Source organism: Balaenoptera musculus, chromosome 14, assembly GCF_009873245.2.
Source record: "Balaenoptera musculus isolate JJ_BM4_2016_0621 chromosome 14, mBalMus1.pri.v3, whole genome shotgun sequence".
Lineage (NCBI taxonomy): Eukaryota > Metazoa > Chordata > Mammalia > Artiodactyla > Balaenopteridae > Balaenoptera > Balaenoptera musculus.
Genome location: NC_045798.1, coordinates 11483095 through 11504712, shown reverse-complemented (window position 1 = coordinate 11504712; position 21618 = coordinate 11483095). Strand labels below are relative to the sequence as shown.

Below are 21618 nucleotides of genomic sequence, written 5' to 3'. Positions count from 1 at the left end.
TTAAGAGTTCTCTAGGTGGATCTAATATGCAGTCAGAGTTGAGAATCGCTGGATTAAACTGATAATGTCTGCAGTGTTCCTGTTTTTCTGGGAAACACCCTGTTTTTCCATGTATCAGAAGTAGGCCAACTATGTATTTTTCAAAATCTCAGAGGTCAGGGCTCACTGGGAAAAAGCAGATGAGATCTCTCCCCTTTCATCTTTTCCATTACTGCCTGTTTGGTCATTTCTAGATCTAATCATTCTGCTCCTCCCAGTTTTACTCATGTCTTTCTCTCTCTCTCTTTTATCGAAGGGGGAAAGAAAGGAAACCAGAAAAAAAAAAAAAAAGAGGGAGTACGTTGGGTGAAATTTTTTCATTTCCCAGTTCAAGAATATTTCCTGAATGGCACTATACCAAAGATCTGAACCATGTGCGCTCTGGGTACATAAAAATATTTACTAAGCCATCACTCGGTGCTCAACTTGCTAACACTCTAACAGGGAACTGTAATAGACATTTATTGAAGTATATCCTCAGCTCACAGCAAACTGAATCAATCTCTCTTCTCTCCTGGGAATTTGGATTCAGGGACAGTTAATCTCCATGTGTGGCTAGAATTGAGGGGCATATAAAAATGACATATGTGGTAGCCACCCGTTGCTATGAGGGCTGAGGATCAGAGAAAGCTGGGCTTCAGAGCAAGAAGAACGAAAAAGAAAGAAAGAAGTGCAGGGAATATATTGATGCCCAAGTTCCTGACTGGTTCTAAGCTCTCCTTGTAGGTCCACCTATATGACTGCTACTGGGTTTTATGAAACATTCCTATATCTCTGTAGCAAACCCCCTGGTTTTGGTTTAAGCCAGCTCAAATAAATTTCAGTAACACGCAAACAAAAGAAGCTTGATTAATACAGGGAAATAAGTTTTATGTGTAAAATTTTTTTAAAAAGTGCAAGGTTGGAAGTGATTAAGTGATATAAAAGAGGTGAAGATTTTATGCTGTAAGATTTCCGAAAAGGGTGTTATTACTACTAGTTAAGAAGGGCAAGGAAAGGAGAAAGCCCTTGAGCTGAACTTTAAATCAGAACAATAGGGTGCCTCTCTTTTCCAATGGCATCCGCTATGGGAGAAAATGCAAGATCATTTTCATAGAGATATCAGTAACATTTGTGTACTGCCATGGTTGAGAATATCTTGCATACTTGAGCCTTCCATCCATTTGGAGAGAAGTCCTTTAAACAGCACAGCATCTGTTACTGGAGCAAAGTTGTTAATCATTCATTTATTTATTCATTCAACAAACATTTGTTGAATACTTCCTATGTGTCAGGCACTGTTTTAAGCACTAAGAATGGGGCAGTGAACAAGTACATCCCCATCAAGGCTTATTTTCTAGTGGGGAAATATCTGAAGTATAAATGCCATTTCATTTGTTATAAGGAGTAAAACATAATCTCCAGAGCATCTCCCCCAATCCTCTCCCGTGTTTTTCTTTTCCTTCCTTAACTGGACCATCAAATGTCTTCTTTTAAAAATTACTAACCGGCCCCTAGGTGGCACCAAAGGATGGTGAGCTCTTCTCAGAGACTAAAACCAAGGAAAGCCCTTTCAATGGCAGAAGATTCTGTTCCTAGATCACTCTATCATTTTCAACCTTTGAGTACCAGGAGTCCCAATATTGGGCATTTATACATTCCACACATTTTCTTAAATGGAGAATTTCAAACTGAGTCTGAGCTGTCCAGAGCCCAGAAACTCACAGGGGGTAAAAAAGATATAAAGCAAACAACACTTTCAGAAGAAAACGAATGCTTCTCTTTGTGTTTAATGGAATGCTTCAGGATGTTGTCCAAAGAATACCTGCATCAAAATTACCTGGAAGAAACCAGAGTTCATAATATGCCACCCAGGTAATTCTGATATATACTAAAGTTTGAGAATCAATGGAAAAATAATTCAGGGTGTGAGTCCAGTTTGCAGCTTTTCCCCTGACTCATTATGTATGGCATTGGGCAAGACTTTAAATCTACATTTTAGTTTCCTCAGGTGTAAAGTGAGGATAATATCAGTAGTACACATTGTGAACTACCATTCTTGTGAAGATGAAAGAAAAGACCATAAGAAAATGCTTCGGGATATATAAATGTCATTATTATTTTTCTGTATTCAGAAGTGAATATCTGGCATATAATAACAAATCTAGATTTTATAAACTATTTAAAAAGTGACAGAAACATGATACTGAAATGGTTTTTCTATTACAACTGCAATAGAAATTACCTTTAATTAATTACCTTTAATTCATACATCTGAGTTGCTGAGATGTAAGTTGGTAAGCTGCCTATAATATTTTACACCATGGGATAAAAACATTATTCAGCTTATTAAGAGCCCATTGCTGTACCTACATAATAATGTGTAATGTGCTTTCAATTTTTAAAGTGATTTCATATATCTTGTTCAATCCTAGTTGCAACCCTATGCAGTGGTTAAGAATTGTTAGGGGGCTTCCCTGGTGGTACAGTGGTTGAGAATCTGCCTGCCAATGCAGGGGACACGGGTTCGATCCCTGGTCTGGGAAGATCCCACATGCCGCGGAGCAACTAGGCCCGTGAGCCACAACTACTGAGCCTGCGCGTCTGGAGCCTGTGCTCCGCAACAAGAGAGGCCACGATAGTGAGAGGCCCGCGCACCGCGATGAAGAGTGGCCCCCGCTTGCCGCAACTAGAGAAAGCCCTCGTACAGAAACGAAGACCCAGCACAGTCAAAAATAAATAAATAAATTAATTAATTAAAAAAAGAAAAAGAATTGTTAGGATTTACCCCTTTTATATATGATAGTAAAGCATTTGGGAATTGAGAGGCTAACACAAGATCATATAATTTCTATAAAGTAGAACTGAGGCTAAAACTCAGGTTTTTAGATTTTCAATATTTTCCACTAAAAATGTTCGAATGAATGGCTTATGTTTTCTTGTTTTATGGTTTCTCAGTCTGGAATACTATATTCTGAAGAATATTCCTCTGCTCTATCTGGACACCATGCAATGGTTGCTTCATCTGTACAAATGACACAATATACAGTAGAGCCACATCATATGCACTTCTAGCTTATACACATTCAATAAAATGAGTTGAGCAAAAACACAAAAACAAATTTCATGGTACAGGTGATTCTGCCCACCAGTGCATTCCATGCATATATGCCTTGGAGGGAGCGTGAGATGAGAGGCATGTGGCTCCCGTTCCCCCGCCCACATCACATACAGTGAGCACCTCGCCAGGCTGGGTGTGAGCTTAGGGTTGAAACATACATACAACATACGGCCATGGTCGTACACCATGGCCAAGAAACACATTTCCATACACATTATTTGAACCTACCTCCTGCGTAAGATGTGGAACCAGGGTGTATCCCCTAATAAACCCTTCCCAACCACGATCCAAGCATTCTATTTAAGTTTCAATTGACTTCTTTAAAAGCAAGTGATCTGACTCAAATCAAAATTTTTGTGTTCATGTCCACCAACACTGAGTAAGAACTAGAATTCAAAATTTAAGTGGAGATGTTGTTAGCGTATGACATTTAATACTTTCTTAGCTTCAGTTCTTAGTTGTATATCTGGTTAGAAAATAGTGAGCATCTGTGTGCAGTGATGATAGAAGAAGGGGCTCAACTCAGCCTATGGTGATCCTTTTAAAACGTTTTCATTAACGAAAAGGACTGGTAATACTCAGTTTTGGCAAAGGTAGAGGAAAATAGGTAGTCTTGCGGGTGGGAGTTATAAACCCTTAGAGGGCATTTGGCAATATCTATTAAAAATTTAGGTATATACACTCTGACCCAGAAATTCTACTCCTGAGAATACTATATCCTACAAAGTACTTGCATACATGTAAAAAGATGTATACAAAGATGTTCTCTGTAGCATTGTTAGTAATATTGCATAACTTCAACAAAACATCCACCAAGAAGTACCTCATTAAATAAATTATTCTACAGCCATACCACCCCCCGCCCCAAATACTACTGATGGTTAAAAAGAATGAGGCAGAGTTATATTCCTAGATAGTAAATGAAAAAAATACAAAAGAAGAGAGTTATGAAACAGTGCAGCGGACATTTTTGTAGGTTCAGTACCCATCTCCCCTTCTGTGTCAGCACGCTCCTCTTTTTGCTTGAGAAGCTACCCCGCCCTATCTGGAGTCAGAGACACTACTGAGTAAGGGGATAAGCACATTACCCAATCACGTCCTCTCTCTCCTAGGAATTTGAGTCTTAAGCAGAAATGATACAAAGATGAAACATGGTTGGAGGAGGTACATCCAAATGGCAGTGTCTTGAGGAATGTCCATTAGCTCTTGCCCTTTAGGTCACAGAAGCTGCTTTCCCAGCTTGATTCTTCATCTTTTCCAGCTTGGGTCTTCAGCTCTGTCATCTACCCCATATCCTTCCAATAAATTCCTTTGCATGCTACGTCAGCCAGAGTTTGTTTCTATTGCTTGTAAATCAAATAAACCCACTGGTACTAATGTAATCTTATTTTTGTAAAGTTAAAGTTATATATAATATATAAGCTGTTCGTGTATATACATGCATACCTGAAAAAATCAGGAAATATATCTGCCAAATTAATGGTGACTGTCTCAGGGTAGAAAATGGGTGGGATGGGATTATCAAGCACTTTTCACTACTCAGTATTTTTCTATATTTGTCTTTTTTCAATGTTCTTTTATTACTTTTGTAAATAGAAGAAAAATACCTTTGAACATTTTCACTGAGGCAGCTCTGGAATAAGACTAAACAAAGAAAAAAATCTAGACTCTTAAGAAATAAACCTTGGTATAGTTAGTTATTCTTCACTCCATTGGTTAGAACCTGATACTTATGAAGTCATGAATGTAGTTTCTATCATTTTGGGGAATAATTATCTTCTATAGCTTTTATTGGCACTAATTGCCCCCTTAGCTTCGGACTTCTTCCACATACATGACACTAGAATAAAAATAATAATTGCCAGATGAAAAAGAATCCCAAATACCTTGTTTCCAACTGGCTATTGGACCTTATGATTTGGACTTTTTAGCCTTCTAACAAACTCAACTTGTGTCGTACTAAATTAATCAGTTTCTTATCAATACCTCTCTCTAAGCTTCTCTGTTTCTGCCCAAATCTACATTTCCCCAAGTCTTAAACCCTAGAAATAACTTTGATTCTACCCTCATCTTTTCTCTCATATCCTACTGTATGCCAAGTCCTGTTTATTTCATACTTCAAAATGTTTAAAACCCATCTCTCTTTTGCCAGCTACCACCACTATCTTTGTCTATACCCTATTCCTACCACCTAATCTCTTTGCTTCTAGTTTCTTCCCTCTAACTGATGTTTCTCAACCTGTTTTTCCCCTATTATTGTCCCCATCAGGAGCCTTTTTAGACTTCCCCCTTCCCAGATGATCCTCACCACTGAAATGTGAACACCACAGATACACTGTATAGCTTTTCATGTACTATGGCCCTTCAGAGGGGCACAAGCCATTGTAATACCTAAGACCCCCCTCCCCCACAAGAACCCATTTTTAACAGCCTCCCCGGGGGGGGGGGCAATATTGCCCCCATTGACAACGCACGCTCTAATCAATCTGTGCATTACCACCAAACTGGGCTAATCTCTGTAAAGTAGAATTTTAGCCATATCACTCACTGCCTGGCTTGAAAATGTTTAGTTTCTCTCTCTTCCAATAAGATGAGATAACACAGATAGAGCCTGAGCCTGGCCCATGATTATATGTGTTCAATAAATTTTAGTTTGCTCCACCCTTTTTTCCTCCCATTTGAATACTGCTCTCCAAAAAGCTTACACCAATTCACATTCCCATTAAATGTGCCTGAAGGGCTTGTTTCCCTCACGCAGGCTAACACTTGATATTTATCCAACTTCGATGTTTCTACCAATGTGCTAGCTCATTTGAGGGCTTCTCGGATTACTCCAGGTCACAATGATTTCCTATTGAACTTTGCATCTGCAACCGATTCACATTCTGTATTCCTCATCTCAGTGAATAACATCATATTCGTCCAATTTCCCAAATTAGAAACTCTGAATTCATTTTTGACTCCTCCTTCTTCTGAAATTCTCACAGCATTTGGTTTGAATTACTGTCAGTTCTGCTTCAGAAATGTCACTCAGATCTAATCTCTATCCTCACTGCCTCTTCCAGGTGGAACTAGAGAAAGGGCATCCTAATTGACCTCCGTGTACTTTACTTCTCACCACTCTAGGCTACCCTCACACTGAGGCAATAATTCTTCAAAACAAAGAACTCTCACTGTCATTCCTCTGCTTAAAACCTTCTCATGCCCATGCAACTGCCTTCAGGCAGAAATCTAAAAGTCTTGCCTTAAGAATCAAGGCCCTCCATCCTGCTTCCAACTACTCCTGTTCTGACACTACACTCCACACGCCCAGAACACTCAACTCCCCATCAATCACGGAATCTTCCAAGCCCTTTCATGACTATATGCCTGTGAGAGTTTATTTATATCTATTACTAAACCTAACACATTACGTTGTAATTAGTCTGTTACATGTCTGTTTCCCCTCTTAGACTTAGGGCTACTTGAAGGCAGGGAGGATGGCTTCTCCATAGCCCTGGCATCTCTAGCACAGTGCCTGGCACAAAGAAGGCACTCCATAAGTGCTGGATGACGGAATGAATTAACATAACTGTAGAGCAGCATTATGTTATTTAAGTGTTTCATGGAGAGTCACAAAAACGCAAGTCTTTGACAAACACGCTAAAAGCAAAAATTCTCTGTTCTACTTCTTTTGATTCTCCACTGCATGCTATGGCTTATAATAGGTGTTCAAGAAAATTCTGTTACATTTATTTGGAAAAGGTTGATTCCTTGTTCTATAAATGGGCTTTCTCCTAGCAGTGGTAGATTCATTCCCTGGCACTTCTGTATATCTACTTTGTGTCAGGCACTGACTGCACTGACGCCTGCACAGGTTAAGGACATAGGAATGCACAAAACACCCCGGCCACGATCCTCACAAGGCTTACTGTTTTAAGTCAGTGGCAGCGGTTATGAACACGATAAATACCTCCCGAATGTTCTGCTGCTCCACCTCATGCCGCTTGATCATTATTTTCCTCTTGAAGAAACGACAGTTTTTGTCGTAGTACAGTCTCTGCTGAGTGAGAAGGTGGGCTTCCTCTTCAGCCTGTGTGTGCTGCAAGTTCTCTTTATGCTTGGATATCCGCTCCTGCTTTTCCTTCTTGGGTGTGCTATGGTCCTCATTCATCTCCTTTACAAAAGCAGACAAAAACAAAACCCCAAAAAACATGCCAGTCTCATCAGGCAAAAAGAAATACAATAGCTCATTGCAATGCAGATTAAATTATTTTGAAAGCAATTGAGAATGTAAGGTCAGAAAGGCTTGGTGTTGCACACACACTCCCCCTCACCTCCCTTTTTTCTTATCAATTGAGAGGGAGACTTGTTAGTTTTCATGTCTTTGGCTTCTCATGCTCAGAAATTATGAGTTCACTCATTAAATCAACACACACTTATTGAGTTCCTATCATGCAACAGGCACTGTGCAAGGCACAAGGATACAACGGTGAGCAAAAGAATATGGTGTCTGCCACCATGGGGCTTTACAGCCTAGAATCAAAAATCAATCAAAGAACCACAGAAACGAACTGAAGATTACCGTGATAACTACCGTGCAGCTGAAGTACTTGGTTCAAAGGATGCTGAATAAAAAATATTTGATCTTGGTAACAAAATTTCAGCTAAGCTGAAATTTGAAAAATCTGTAAGAATTAACCAGTGAGAAAGGAGAGGGAAGAATACTCTGGGCAGAGGAAACAGCCTGAGCAAAACCCTTCGGGTGGGTTAACGGAAACATGGTACGATCAAGGAACCGAGAGAAGGCCAAGGTGGGTGGTGCAGCGTGACATGAGATGAGGCTGGACGGGCAGGCAGGACTGTTACTGGACCTTACAGGCCAGGTCAAGGGCGCTGAGCTTTAGCACAGGGGAAATGCATTTTATATACGTGTGGGGGTGTCATAATCAGGCGCATTTGAAAAAGACGATTCTGGCTGCCACGTGGAGAACAGAATGAAGGAGGCAAGAGCACGTCCACGGAGACAGCTAGGAAGCTATTGCAAAGGTCCAGGCGAGAGACGATTGGGGCTTAGACAGAGGAGGTGGTGACAAGATGGAGAGAAGTAGGCAGATGTCACAGACAGGAGGTAATGCTGCAAATGTCACTAGTTTGAATTTCAGGAATGAGCATTCTTTATTTGATATTAGAGGGTAAATACACCACCTATATTTTCAAAAGGACAAAGTTCATAATTGTTTCAGACCATATGGGTAAAGGGAAGAAAGCAATAAATCAGAACAGTTAAGAAGATGTTAGTCTATGGGGAAAGTAAGAAGACCACTTTTAGAGAAAGTACAGGGCACCCCTCTTTGTTCATACTGTTCACACCCACAAGCTGGACCTATAATACTTGGTTAACTACTCAGTTGAAATCTCCTTTAATTACTAATACCTATTTTACTTGATGTTTTGTGATGTGGCCATCACACACTATTTAGATTGTTTTTGCACTTAGCCAAGAAGTCTTTGTAAATCAACATTCAACTTTCCTGTTCCAGTGAAATCTCAAGTGAAATATTAGAATCAACGAGAGCAAGAGCTGTTTCCAGCACGGAGTAAGCTGGGATCACCACAGGAAGGCTGGCGGACTCATCTCTTGATGCCGTGACTTCAATCCTAGGTTTGGCATTAACCACTATGTTGCACACCCAAATTCAAAGACGATCATAAAAATTCACTCCAAAATCAAGGAAAGATTATTTTTGGACCATTCATCATTCTGTATTGCCCACACCCCTGTTATCTATCAACAGTAGGGGTAACGGATATTGTTTTGTCATCCCAAGGACGATACCTTTTATATCAATATCTAAACATACATGCCATTTCCAATAGTCTGAACTAAGCTTTACTTCATAAGGAGTAATACTAGCTTTGCATAGAAAGGCTTATAGAGGTGATCTTAAATTGGGTGTAGCCTTGTTTTTCTCCATGAGCATGTTGAAGGACTTGTACGTTTAGGCGTGTGGTCTCTCAAACTCATAAATCTGAGTATGGTGAACCAAAAATAGCCCTATTCCTGAGGACAGAGTGGGAACTTTTGAATGCTGTTCTGTGGGAAAACCTTCTAAAGATGGAGTTCATGGAAATCTCCAAATACCTTAGTGGTACAAATGCTCAAAATAGTGGCTACAGCCATAAAGTATGGCCTCCAGAGCATGAGTGAACACATGGAGTTAGAAATAAGAATATCTTCAGTTGAGAAAATTCCAAAATTTCTTATTGAAAAATCAAGGTTATCTCTGTGATCCAGCAACATCTTTCTATTATGATATAATAATCAAGATCAAACAATAACTAAAAGAAAATGGAGAGCATGTGAATCTTCTTGGTTTGGCTATTTCTCTCTACAACCTGGTTTTCTAGACCTTACAGTGTCAGAGATTCTTTCCATTCTGGCAGTGCGGAGCAGATACAAATTTCTGTTGGTTCCAACAATTACCAGTGATTCATCTGGGCAGGGCAAGAGATCCTGAGGCTCACCCCAACCTGCCTGCTTTCACTTCCTAATTAAAAAAGAATTGGAGAGGAATCTTGCTAAGTCCCATATTGTTAACTTAGAATATGAGCTCAAATGAATGATTTCATACACTAAGTCAATGTCCCATCTGAATTCTATTAAACCTTAATACACTATTAGTCCACAAATAAGAAGTCCTAAGTCTCATGAGGAGGAAAGTCTATGGAACTGCAGGCAATTCACCTGTAAGTACTGGTAAAAGGAGAAGTGAAGAAATTTGAGCTTTCAGATCAAACTGCAATTCCTCAAGGGGACTCTCTAAGTCCACTAGAGGTCTTCAACCAAACAGTCAAGAATCAGTCACTCATTTATCAAATATTCACATGTACCAGACACAGGGATACAGTCATGAGCCAAAAAAAGAAAAAAAAAAAAAAGACATGGTCTTTTCTCTTATTGCTTACTGTCTAGTAGGGTAAAATAGCTCAAATAATCACTAAAAATATATATATAATTTTTCCAATCATATATATATGATTGAAAATTAGTGTTGTAAAACCAGAAGCACCTGTCTTGGTCAAGGCAGTCAAGAAAAGGCTTCCCTGGGGAAGTGAAATTTAAGTTATGGTACTAATAAACAATCCTTAGTCTTACAAGGAGGTTGGGAAGGGACTGGAAGTGGGGGTGGGGAGAGCACCCTGGTGGAAGAAAGAGTGTGAGCAAAGACCGTGGAGAAGGTCAGAGCTTGACGCGTTTTTGAGGAACCAAAAGTGACGACAGTGGCAGAAGCAGCACTAAGTCAGGGGCGGGGTAAGCAGGTTGGGGGAACATTGGTGTGAGATGAGAGTGGAGGGGAGGCTGGTAGCTGACCACATATGGACTTCTAGTATTTTGATCTACCCTAAGAGCAATGGGAAGCCAATGAATATTAAAATCATGAAGTGATATGATGAGACTCATGGTTTGAAAAGACCACAGGCTGAAGTGTGGAGAACAAACCAGAAGTAGGCATGAATGGTTTAGAGTTAGGCCAATGGTTCCTGAAGTGTGGTGCGTGGACCAGCACCATCAGCATCACGTGGGAACTTGTTAGAAATGCACATTTCAAACTTCACCCCACATCCATTGCATCAGAAAATTTAGTGGTGGGTTAGCAATCTGTTTTAATAACCACTTCAGGTGATTCTACTGGAAAGTTTGAGAATCAATGGGTTACACTATTGATCACAATGTAAGATGAATCAATTTTAAGTTCCAGCCATTCTAATGGCAACTTGATGACTACAAAATATCGGTATTCTTACCTCTTTTATTTTTTCCTTACAAATCTTATATTGCTTCTTCTGACTTTCTAAGAAAGTTGTCAAGTCTTTCTTCTGCTGGGCCAAGATCTGTTGCTGGAACTTCTTCTCATCTGCTGCAGCTACCTTTGCCTGATAAAATAACAAATGTAATACAGTATGAATTGTTCTTCACACAGAATTCAGCTGTCTATATTCTCGAATGTATTAAAAGAGTCCAAAAGTATTTCTGAACAAACAATTAAAACACAGATAAGTAAATGCCTGATCTGATTTGATTCTCCTGTATCTTAAACAGACAAGAAAAAAAAAAATTGAAGTTTTTACCAGTGAAAAATATATTCCCAATTATGGGAAAAACATGAAGATAAACCATAAACATGTTTTACTGAACACATACAAAATACATGGTATAAAAGGTGAACTAAGGATTATAATAAAAGATTTTTATTATATTGTTGGTAGCCTAAGTGTTAAATTATAAAAATGGATAAATAACGATGACTGGCCAGTTTTTTTCCAAGAATTTAACTCTTTAATTGGTTATTTCAACTATCAGATTTTTGAATGGGGTCATCTTTAGTATAATCGGCAAAGTTAATGACATTTTGCTTTCTGAGGCATCTACTATAATCCACAATAGTTGGATATCAGGACATTTTGGGGGCTCCTAAATGGATAGAAAACAAAACAAAAGATAACCCAATCAAAAGAAAGCGACCAAATCTAAGCTTCAGGGAACCATCTAGACGAAGCACAGGTGTACGATGAGATACTTAGGGAATAGAGAGAAGTATGCTTTATGGTTCTTTCTATGTATCTTTTCACCTTTAGCTTCTATTATCAACAACTTTTCCATTATGAACAATTCTTTCCACATATTTACCAAATCAAATTCCCAAGAAAGACTCTGACTGGTTTATTTAATCAACATCGTCCCTGTTTGGGCAGAGGTTTTCATGCCAGACTGCCTCATAGATTGATGACTGTTTGGGGGAATGCTTCTACAATTCTGATGTTTCCTTCCACATAGAGAGAGAGCGTAATGACTGAAACACTCCTGGCACCCTGTCCCCAGCCACTCCATCCCCAGGGAGCACAGATTCACCCCTGCTTTTCCATACTATGTAAGTCTCATGGGGGGTGGGGGTGGGGAAGGCAACTGGTTTAGCACTGCCAGTGCCTAGGTGGGCAAGTCTGTTTAATTTTGTTCAGTATTATTAGGCCTGTTTCCATTCAGATATAAATCACTTCTCCTACCTAATATTTATCAGTAATAAAGTGATATTTTGACTCAATCTGCATTACCTTCTTGTCTGTTTTTAAAATTAGTTTAGAACCTGGATGGGGAAGAGAGATGGTCCCTAGAAGACCCAAGCAGTAGCCAGATCAATTACTTGCTGCCATTGGTCAGGTGCCTATCCCTAGTCCAATCAGCTGTAGGCAGGGATTATCGCCACTAAAAGGGACTATTCGTAGAGCAGTTTTCTTTTGAAGAGGACTGTGGGTGAGGCAGGCACAGTAACAGACCTGAGTGGTGCAAGTTTCCACAGGATAGAAGCATTTTGGTTCTTTTTACGTGTATCACACCCCCATCAGGGGACTGATGCTCAGAATATATCTGAATGGCCAAGAATGCAATATATACTTTCAGTTACTCTTTTAACTTTTAATGACAATTTTAAGTAGCCCCATAAAACCTGGACCCCCTTCCCCAAAGCAGTACTGTCCCTCCATCCCCCAAAAGCACACCACTCCCGGCTCCAGCTCACAGGATGCTGCTGACAGGAACAGGCTTGGCTTGGCTGTGGCAGGAGGGCATGTGTGTGCATACTGACCTCCTTTTCTATGGTAGCCACTTGCTTCTTGGCCAGCTTCTCCAGCTCGATGGACGAGTTGTTGGCATGTGTCTCCACCTCCTTCTGTAGCTTGAGGCGGTGCTCGTCCATCTCAGCCTTCAGCTTATTCTCCAGGGCGATCAGCTGCTTCTGGTGCTGGCGCCGCATCCGCTTATAACCTGACATCTGTTCCCGCAACTCGTTCTCCTGCTCATGCTCATGGATCTGTCGTGTAACCTGGTTTGGGTTGGGGAACAGAACTCAGGTAACCAGATTCGTGGAAGAGAAACTTTCAGGCAAAGCAGAAGGACCCTCTGGCATAATTTTACTTCTCACTGTCACCATCAATTTAATTACCATTTCCTGAACACTCACATGTACCAGGCACTGAGTTGGGTGCTCTTTATATTATCTCTAATCTTACAAACCATCTCATTCACTTATTCATTCTATTCACTCATAAGGTAGGTGTTAACATCACCATTTTATAGATGAAGAAATTGAGACTTAAAGGAATTAATATATTCATTCAGCCAAAATATATTTACACATTTTTGATATATCATAATGTATATCCTGAAGGTCACATAGCTAATAAGCATTAGAGCTAGGATGCAGACCCATTTCTGTCTGATTCCAGAGCCATGCTATTTCCACTACACCAGGATTTGTCAACCTTGGCACTACTGACAATAGCCAGATAACTCTTGGTTTTGAGAGGCTATCTTGTGCATTGTACGATTTTTAGCAGCATCCCTGGCCTAACCACCAGATGCCGGTAGCATGTCCCAAGTCAAGACAATATTAAAAATGTCTGTAGACATTGCCAAATGTCCCCTGGAAGGCAAAATCCCTCTGGTTGGGAAGCGCTGCACTATAGCATATTGCTTATTTGTTTCTTTTTAAAGAACATGTCTCTAACAGTCATAGGAATCTTGAATATCCTTTAAAATAGTTTGAACAAGATTTGTTTCCGAATCTTAACGTGAACTGAGCAAGAGTGAGAGCGAGCTCTCTCCTTTTAAATCATCTGTCTCCTTCCTCCCCTTCCCCACAAAGGCGATATTAACAAATTATATACACTCACGTGGTCTCCTAAAGAGGAGAAAAGATTTCTATGATTTTTGGATGGTTACTTTCCTTAGTAATTTTTCCTTAACCCATTCTCAAGTGAATATCCAACAAACTGAAGATTGCAAATATAAATTTCGGCATTTCTTGTTTCTTTCTATTAAATCTTTTCTGATTTTCCAGTCCTTTCTTTAATTTACAACCCTTCATTATTGTCCTGTTCACTTCCTTCTAATCATCCCTATTTTAGTAGAAAACCTTAATTACACAATTATCACTTTAGTTTTGTTTTACACTAAGTAATTCAGTCACTCTGATCTACTACTATCAGACACTTCTCCCCAGCCTAACTCTCAAACAAGTTTTACTGGAAATTTTCATGCTGCTATTAATTCTTTCTACTATTTTCAGTTTGTGGGTCAAAGTGCATTTTGTACAAAGAACAGTTTGTTTCTTTGCTCTTTTTAGAAGGTATCCCTGCATACTAGACTGAGTCCTTACTATCAAGAGAGTACTATTCTGTAACTGGATAGTATTATCAAAGTATACCATTAAACATAAGCCAAACTTTGAAACTTTTCCAGCTGAACCTAACACTAGGTTTCTTATATTCATTTCTCTTTTCTAAAGGACAATCTTCTTTAAGGATGAGGAGTAAGAACAGAAGATACTTCAAGACAAAGAAAAAAAAAAAAGGGATAGCATCACCAAAGAGGCAGCTAACACTCTAAAGAAAATAATAATGTTTTGTCATCATTATAACATGTTTTTTTTTTTAAGTACTTATTTCATGATAAAAGGAGGAAGTAGTTTGAAACAATGCATGTGTTTCACTTTCTCATACTTGTGCCTTTCTGAAGTTCAATTACAGGGAAAAAAAATTCCAATCACAGAAAGGATACCATTTAGTCCTTTTTGCATTCACTTCTTTTTCAGACAAATATGGCAGTAAAGTGTCTGTTCTTGGGTAATGGGTTTCAGATGTGTTTTACCCATAAACTTATTTTTTCTTATTTGAGCATCCCTTCTTTAATCAGATTCCCAAAACTGAGGCATGGCACACTCTACAGCCATCATGACACATTTAAAATTTGCCAGCAGAATGTTTGACTGGCTTGTGGTCGATAAAATATTCTCAGGATGGCCATTTCCTTAAACCAGGCAGCCCCAAGATAAAATGGAAATGACTTGTGTCAAGAACATTTTCTATCCTAATTGGTGGGTGAGTCCCTGTGAAGAGGGTGGTCCTACCGCATACCAGATCATACAAGCATGTGGCAGAGACAAATCACAAGCTCACCATGCTATCATTGTACAGCACTGAATGCCAGGAAAGACTTTTTGCTTGTAAATGAGAATGCTTCCCATAATTTGGATAATCACTTTCTTAAACTCGTAATGTATCACCTTTCATTTGTTACAACTATAATTTCTAAGTTTCAAAGTAATTGTCTTTCTAGGTACATTTAGAGATACTGAGTTTTAGAATTCCATGCTCAAGCTAGATAGATGAATTTAAATAAAAGTATAACAACAGTTTGTTCATGAAGTCTAACATGAAATATATAAAAATATATTATTATACAGTTATGTATACCATGTGAGTTTTAAGTTTATACTTCATGTCTTATGAATACGCTATTTGGTCAACAGAATTAAAAATAGCTCATGATTTTAATCATGCTTTATGGTTTACACAATGTGCTTTCACATGTAATTTACCTCTTTAATTTTTATAAAGCCTGGGATTTGAACTAAGGTCCTAGGCTCTTGAATTGCCTGAGGAAATTCACATCACCAAGGCAGAAAAGAAATGAAGCTTTCTGTTAAAAAGTAATAGAGGAAATCAAACACCCAAAAAAGTGAGTGCTGGAGAGAGTTAAGTCTAAATTACAAACTGAATAACTCTAAAAATTTGAGGAACTTATAGAAATGTAGTGACTGGCTTTTACAGTGGTAGTCTCAAAAATGTGATCAACGAAAAATGGGCAGCATCATCTTGCCACACTTAGTAGGTTGCTAGGAGACAAATCTCATTCCATCCCTCACTATATAACTGATCTTGGGCAAATTACATATAACTTCTTGAAGTCTCTCAAAATCTTGAAGAGGAGCTATTGCTATGATGAGATAATGCTCGTGCCTAGCAAGGTGTCTGACACATAGGAGATGTTCGATATGGGTTGGTTTCCTTCTTTTGCCAAGCTAAGAGAAATAGGTTCCTGTCCCCCCTCAACTAAGCATTTCTGGTGATGGGGACATAGACCAGAAGTGGATCCAAGAGAAAGGCCAGTTTAACAATAAAACTGTACTTATATCCAGGTTGTGGATTACAAGTATATGTAATTTCAGACTCTGAATTAACTATTTCATATACCTGGAATAATATATAAAAATAAAGAACCATAAAGGAAGGCTGAACTTTTCTCAGAAAGTTTCTACATCCATTGCATTCTACCCTACTTAATTCCAGCAAAATTTGGCCCTAAAACAAACCACTTCATCCAAAGTGTACTGTATGCCTACCAAGTACAGAACACTGCACTAGAAGGCTAATAAGCAAATTACTGAAGATAAAAGAGGAGGAGGGTGGCTGATAATGTTACCCTCTTAAGAGATCAAAGTCAACTTATAAGATTAGTTATGTGTAAGAATCAAAATAATGCATATGATAAAACTGGCTACCTCAGCACTTAGAACAAATAAAATTTATAGCAAGTTCTTAAAAAGAATACAATGAGTCACATTTTGGCATTAGAAATTTGACATTCCACTCTTTAGAACACCTAGGGAAAAAATGTTTTAAATTCATAATAAAAGTAATGACTGATCCAGGCAATTCTGCCTTACACAGAAAAACTGACATGAGCAACTCTGAAATGCACACTTATAAATCCAAATTCTCCTGTGATAACAGGACTGGAAGAGACTTCATTCATTCATTCATTCATACATTCAACACGTTTATTGAGAGACTTTGGTCATGTGGGTTGGGCAGTAGCACAAGTGAAAAATAGTATCAGCAATGATCTTAGTGCGATTAAAAAGCCAAGAATAAGGAAAGAGGAGATATGCAATACTCTGATAAGCAGCCTCTGGTACACTATTCAGGGAGAGAACACATTTTCAAGCATTTAGAAACAGAACAGCAGGGCACATGAGAGGTGAAACAGTAGCATTTACTGCTGAGGCTCTAATATTTTTACGCTTGTCTATCAGACTCATTTAGGTATACAATTTCACAGTTAGCTCAATGATTATGTTACATTTTTAAAAAGCAAGTGAAGATTCCATTTTTATATGAACTTTTCTATTGAATCTGGTAAAGCCGAAGAATCTATATTTGAATGGATAGAACAATAATAATTTTCTCTTACATGCTTTCTTGGTATTAGAAATTAAGAGTTTCATGCCCCTCTCCCTAATGTGCATTCTAACATAAATTCACACGTGTAGTAAGACCACTGCATTCTAGTGAGAATTCCTTTATAAGGCCAGAAGCTGAACTGTCTTATAGATATGGCCTTGGTGCTCTCTATAGTAACATCTACTATGGGAAGTGCCAGTGACCCAGGACACTATGAAATTTTAGGAAATGACATCAGATGTAACAATAGCTGAAAACACTCCCATGGGTCACTAATCTAATTAAAATGTTAGGATCTCCATTCACCAACAATAAAAACTCAAGGAAGGCACATCTCAAAAGCCCAAGAAGTCAGATGAGTAGTAATTCCAAAGAACTATATAAACAACTCCTTTCCTCATATAACATATCAGCCCAATGTGAACTTTCAAACAGAAGAAGAAAAAGAAAGGATAAAGTAAAAGAGATTCCATGAAATGCCCTTCCTTTCCCTAATTTTTCAAAATAAGGTCAATAATCTCTGCCCTTAAATTATTATAATATATATGTATATATATATATACACACATATATATATATATACATAAAATTCTAAAGTTTCCTCAGGGTTTCCTCTGGTATGAAGGTCCTTTGTTACAAATGTAATTGTGCAACAGTGCATAATAACATAAAAAAATCTCAGTTTTAAGGTGCCAAAATAATAAAAACATCAGCAGTAAAAGCCTGTAGCCCATTGGCTTAATATATTTGTCAATAGCTCCATTCAAAAGCACAATGTAGAAAGAAATGATAAGTGGAAAAACCACAGAGCTAGGCTTCTTTTAGGTTTATGTAGAAGAGGTAGGCTGATATAACAAATCTGAGGAATTGCAATTTTTCTGTCAGTTTGCAAGTCTCTTTAAAATATACACGTATCACTTATTATCTAGTAATTGAAAAATTAATTTCTAAATTCTTTTTCTGTTTGCTGTTCACTTTTGGATCACTCTATGGTTTCTTAGCACTGCTGCTGGTAGGTTATAAAGAAAGAGTAAAACCAAAATAAATAAATCAATATTGTATTGCTACTAACTGTAAGAAGTGAGGTTTCAACAATGACTTGATTATTCAGTACCCTGGACTTTCATTTTTCCATGATCTTGTTCCTACTTTTATGTCATTTTAAGTAATTTTAGACTTTCTCATTTGAGCAGGGGTCCATGGAAAACAATAAGGGTTGAGATAAGTTTTTAAAAATTAGATACTTCTTTTTGATGTTCCAGTGTCCTGATTTATATATTCCTATTGGAATTAGCCTTTAAAACAAATAATATGATGGGTAGTAGAACTGTAGTACTCAATAATATATATTAAAATATCCACAACTGTTTACCTTAACCAACAGTTAGACTGTCCAAAATGGGACATGGAACCACTCAAAACCATACCACTTTCCCCTTTCATTAATTTTTTTCTCCCTAAAAACTGTTAAATACAAATACCACTGAACGCTGATAAACTTGCATCAATCCCACTGTGACTCCCAAAGCATCACATTTGGAGAAGATTTTACACATAAAACACCTTATTTTGTGGCTACAGCAACAGCCTATCAGCCACTCTGTTTTTAACTTAATATAGGTGCAGTGGCCTTTTAGCAAATCAAAAGTCCCTCAGAGAGACTGATCCCAGCTGTTCTCTGGATGGGCACTACGAGCCTGTAGGATTCAGAGGGGTACCTGAGGACTTTGCCTGTGGCCCTGAGACAGCCTAGTAGGGAAGCAGCTTTCATCATTCACAGAGAGGGAGACTGTGATGGCTGATATACACACAGAGGAGCCTGGGTGAGCTCACAAATGCGAGCGTGAGGCCATTCTGGCATGGCAGTAGTGATCTTCCTGGGCGGCAGGAGAGGTCATGAATATATGATGTGGGAATGAGGGTGTGGCAAGTGAGAAAAGAAGAGAACCTGTCCCAGAGGGGGAAAACCCACAAACAATGTCTGCTTCACATTCAAAACCTGCTTATGGTGCTCTGAGTCTCAGTGGCTGTTCATTTCTCCTCTCATTTCAACATGCACAGGTCTGGATAAAGGTACAAGTCTCACAAGAGTCAGTGGTAAGTAGTCATATTCTAAACACACCATATTTCTTCTTTTGTCAGATATCATGGTATGAAGGTATTTATTATTCAATAATTTCATGATGCTTTATTTAGACTCAAAAGCATGCTTTGTAGGTGCTTAATAATCATTAGCAAATACATAGTGGACATTTTAAGATCTCCATTACACAGCATGGCATGCATTTAAAATGAAAAATTGTCCATTGAAGAGAATACAAGAAACTTCTATACAAAGGAACTTAAAGCCAGGCTTATTTGTAAGCAGTCTAAATTAAATTGCTTGCTTTTAGACAGCAGCAGGCATAGCAATATGTAGGTGCTTTAACTTCCATTTTCCTTATATTTGGGTTTTTAAAAATTATAAACCATTATCAATCCCAAAGATAAATGAAGCCTTTAAAACACTTGAGAAATAAGAGTGGAAATCAGATTTTAAAAATAGGACAAGAAAAATAATCATTTCTGGGTCGGCCTTGGATGATGTCATCATAGGTTCTAAATGTAATAGCCAGGCAGTGTACACTAACTCTTCCTGCCCATGTGACCTCTAACATCAATTTGAGCAAAACAACTAATATCTCAATAATTTTTTGGCTGAGAAGTGAGATTCAGAAGCAAATGATTAAAGAGAGTTTAGAGTGCCAAGGATGAAACGATGTGTGTGTGTGTGTGTGTGTGTGTGTGTGTGTGAGAGTGCGCACGCGCACGCGTGGGGGGCCAAGGGGCGGAGGCATGAAAACTAACTCTTCCAGCACACACCCCTTTTGCTACTACAAGGGCATCCAGCAATCACATTTGCAATAGTAAAAATGCTGAAGGATCCTACAGTATCTTTTCTTCCACAACCATCCCTACCATCTCCTACAAAGCCCTTCTTGCTTTATCAGTGCCAGGAAATTCTTCAGGGGTTAAACGGGGAAGTGCAGCCACTACCATTGTTGCAATAAATAAATGAATGAACCAGACGGACCAGCAATCCATCCCTGGGAAGCAAGTACCTTATTTCCTACAATTATATACATTAGCCAGCAACCATATATTTTAAAAAAATTGTGTTTTATCTTTTGATGTGTGTGTACACATTATAGACACACAGGTAACTATACAAAAAGAATCATAGTGCTCTGCACACACACACACACACACACATCAAATACCTTTAAAATATTTTTTTAGCATTATGATTTCAATGAAAAGACAAATAGCTTTTACAAAATTGGACAGATTAGCAACTTCATCTCAAAGGCCTTTTATTTTGCACATACAGCATATATAAATACACACACACACACACACACACACACACACACAAAGGGTTTTTTTTTCCATGCCATAGACAATGCTAAAATATCTGAGATCAGGTTGCTATGCCAACAAATTTTTTTCTAAAATGAATAAAATTATTAGGAGGGAGAAAACATTCTTGACTCCTTTCCTCCCATCCATGAAGCCGAGAGAGGCTCAGGGAGGGCGAGAGGCTGCCAGATGGGGAGGAGGGGAAGGAAGGGAAGGTGGGTAGAGGGGTGTTTGCTTACCAAAGATGCTGATTTGATCGTGGCAAAGCGCTCTCTGTTCCGGTAGTGGAGGGCCTGGCTCTGAACTGACTGGGTAGGCCGCGGCTCAGGCCTGGGATCGCCGTGGCCCGCCTCATCCCTTATGAATACATGATCCTGCAGAAATGGATAAAAACAAGGAGAAAGTCCAGCTGTGCTCTTTCCTCGCCGGCTGCCTCTCTCTCACCCCTCTTTCTGCACAAGCACTGCTGTTTGAAATGCATAGTTTAGCTCTCTGCTAGTCCCCGCAGCTCCCACGGTACAAAATGAATAAGCAACACATTGCAGCCTTCAGTTAGGAATGTCAGCTGATCGCTAGTGGGATGCCTTCTGAATCCCTGGCAGGCTTTTTCTTTACCTCCAGAATTACATATATGCAAAAGAAAAAAAGAATAGAAAAAACAAGGCAATGTACAGACTCCTTAGAACAGTTTGCTTAAAACGCTGTAACCAAATAATTCCTTTAAAAATGTCATGTCCATGTCTAGCAAGGAGGATGCTGGTGGCTTTTAACATAAAAGCGAGCCTCCGCCTCATTCCCTTGAAAGATCTGCTTTCTCAATTTAATTTTATTTGAGATCTGTTCGGTAGCATCATCGTTCTGCCTAGAACCAGTGTAGGCTTGTGCTGGACTGCCTCTCTATCTTGTGCTGGGAAGATTCGGCAGTCACTGAGGGATCCTGCTTTCCAGTCATGATCGTACACAGTTCTAGCACCTTCTCTCTACAGCTTCTGAAAGGATTTTTTTTTTTTTTAGATTTA

General features: G+C 38.8%; 1 protein-coding gene across 4 annotated transcripts in view; it reads right to left on the bottom strand.

Moving 5' to 3' along the window:
- Nucleotides 1-21618, bottom strand: part of TAOK3 (TAO kinase 3) — a 182820-nt gene that overhangs the window by 11046 nt on the left and 150156 nt on the right. For all 4 annotated transcript variants that reach the window (XM_036823247.1, XM_036823246.1, XM_036823245.1 and 1 more), the window contains 4 exons: nt 20839-20973; nt 12763-12999; nt 10928-11056; nt 7092-7295 (listed from right to left, as the gene is read on the bottom strand). In XM_036823247.1, coding sequence (XP_036679142.1) covers nt 7092-7295; nt 10928-11056; nt 12763-12999; nt 20839-20973 — 705 coding nt within the window. The remainder of the gene's footprint in view (nt 1-7091; nt 7296-10927; nt 11057-12762; nt 13000-20838; nt 20974-21618) is intronic.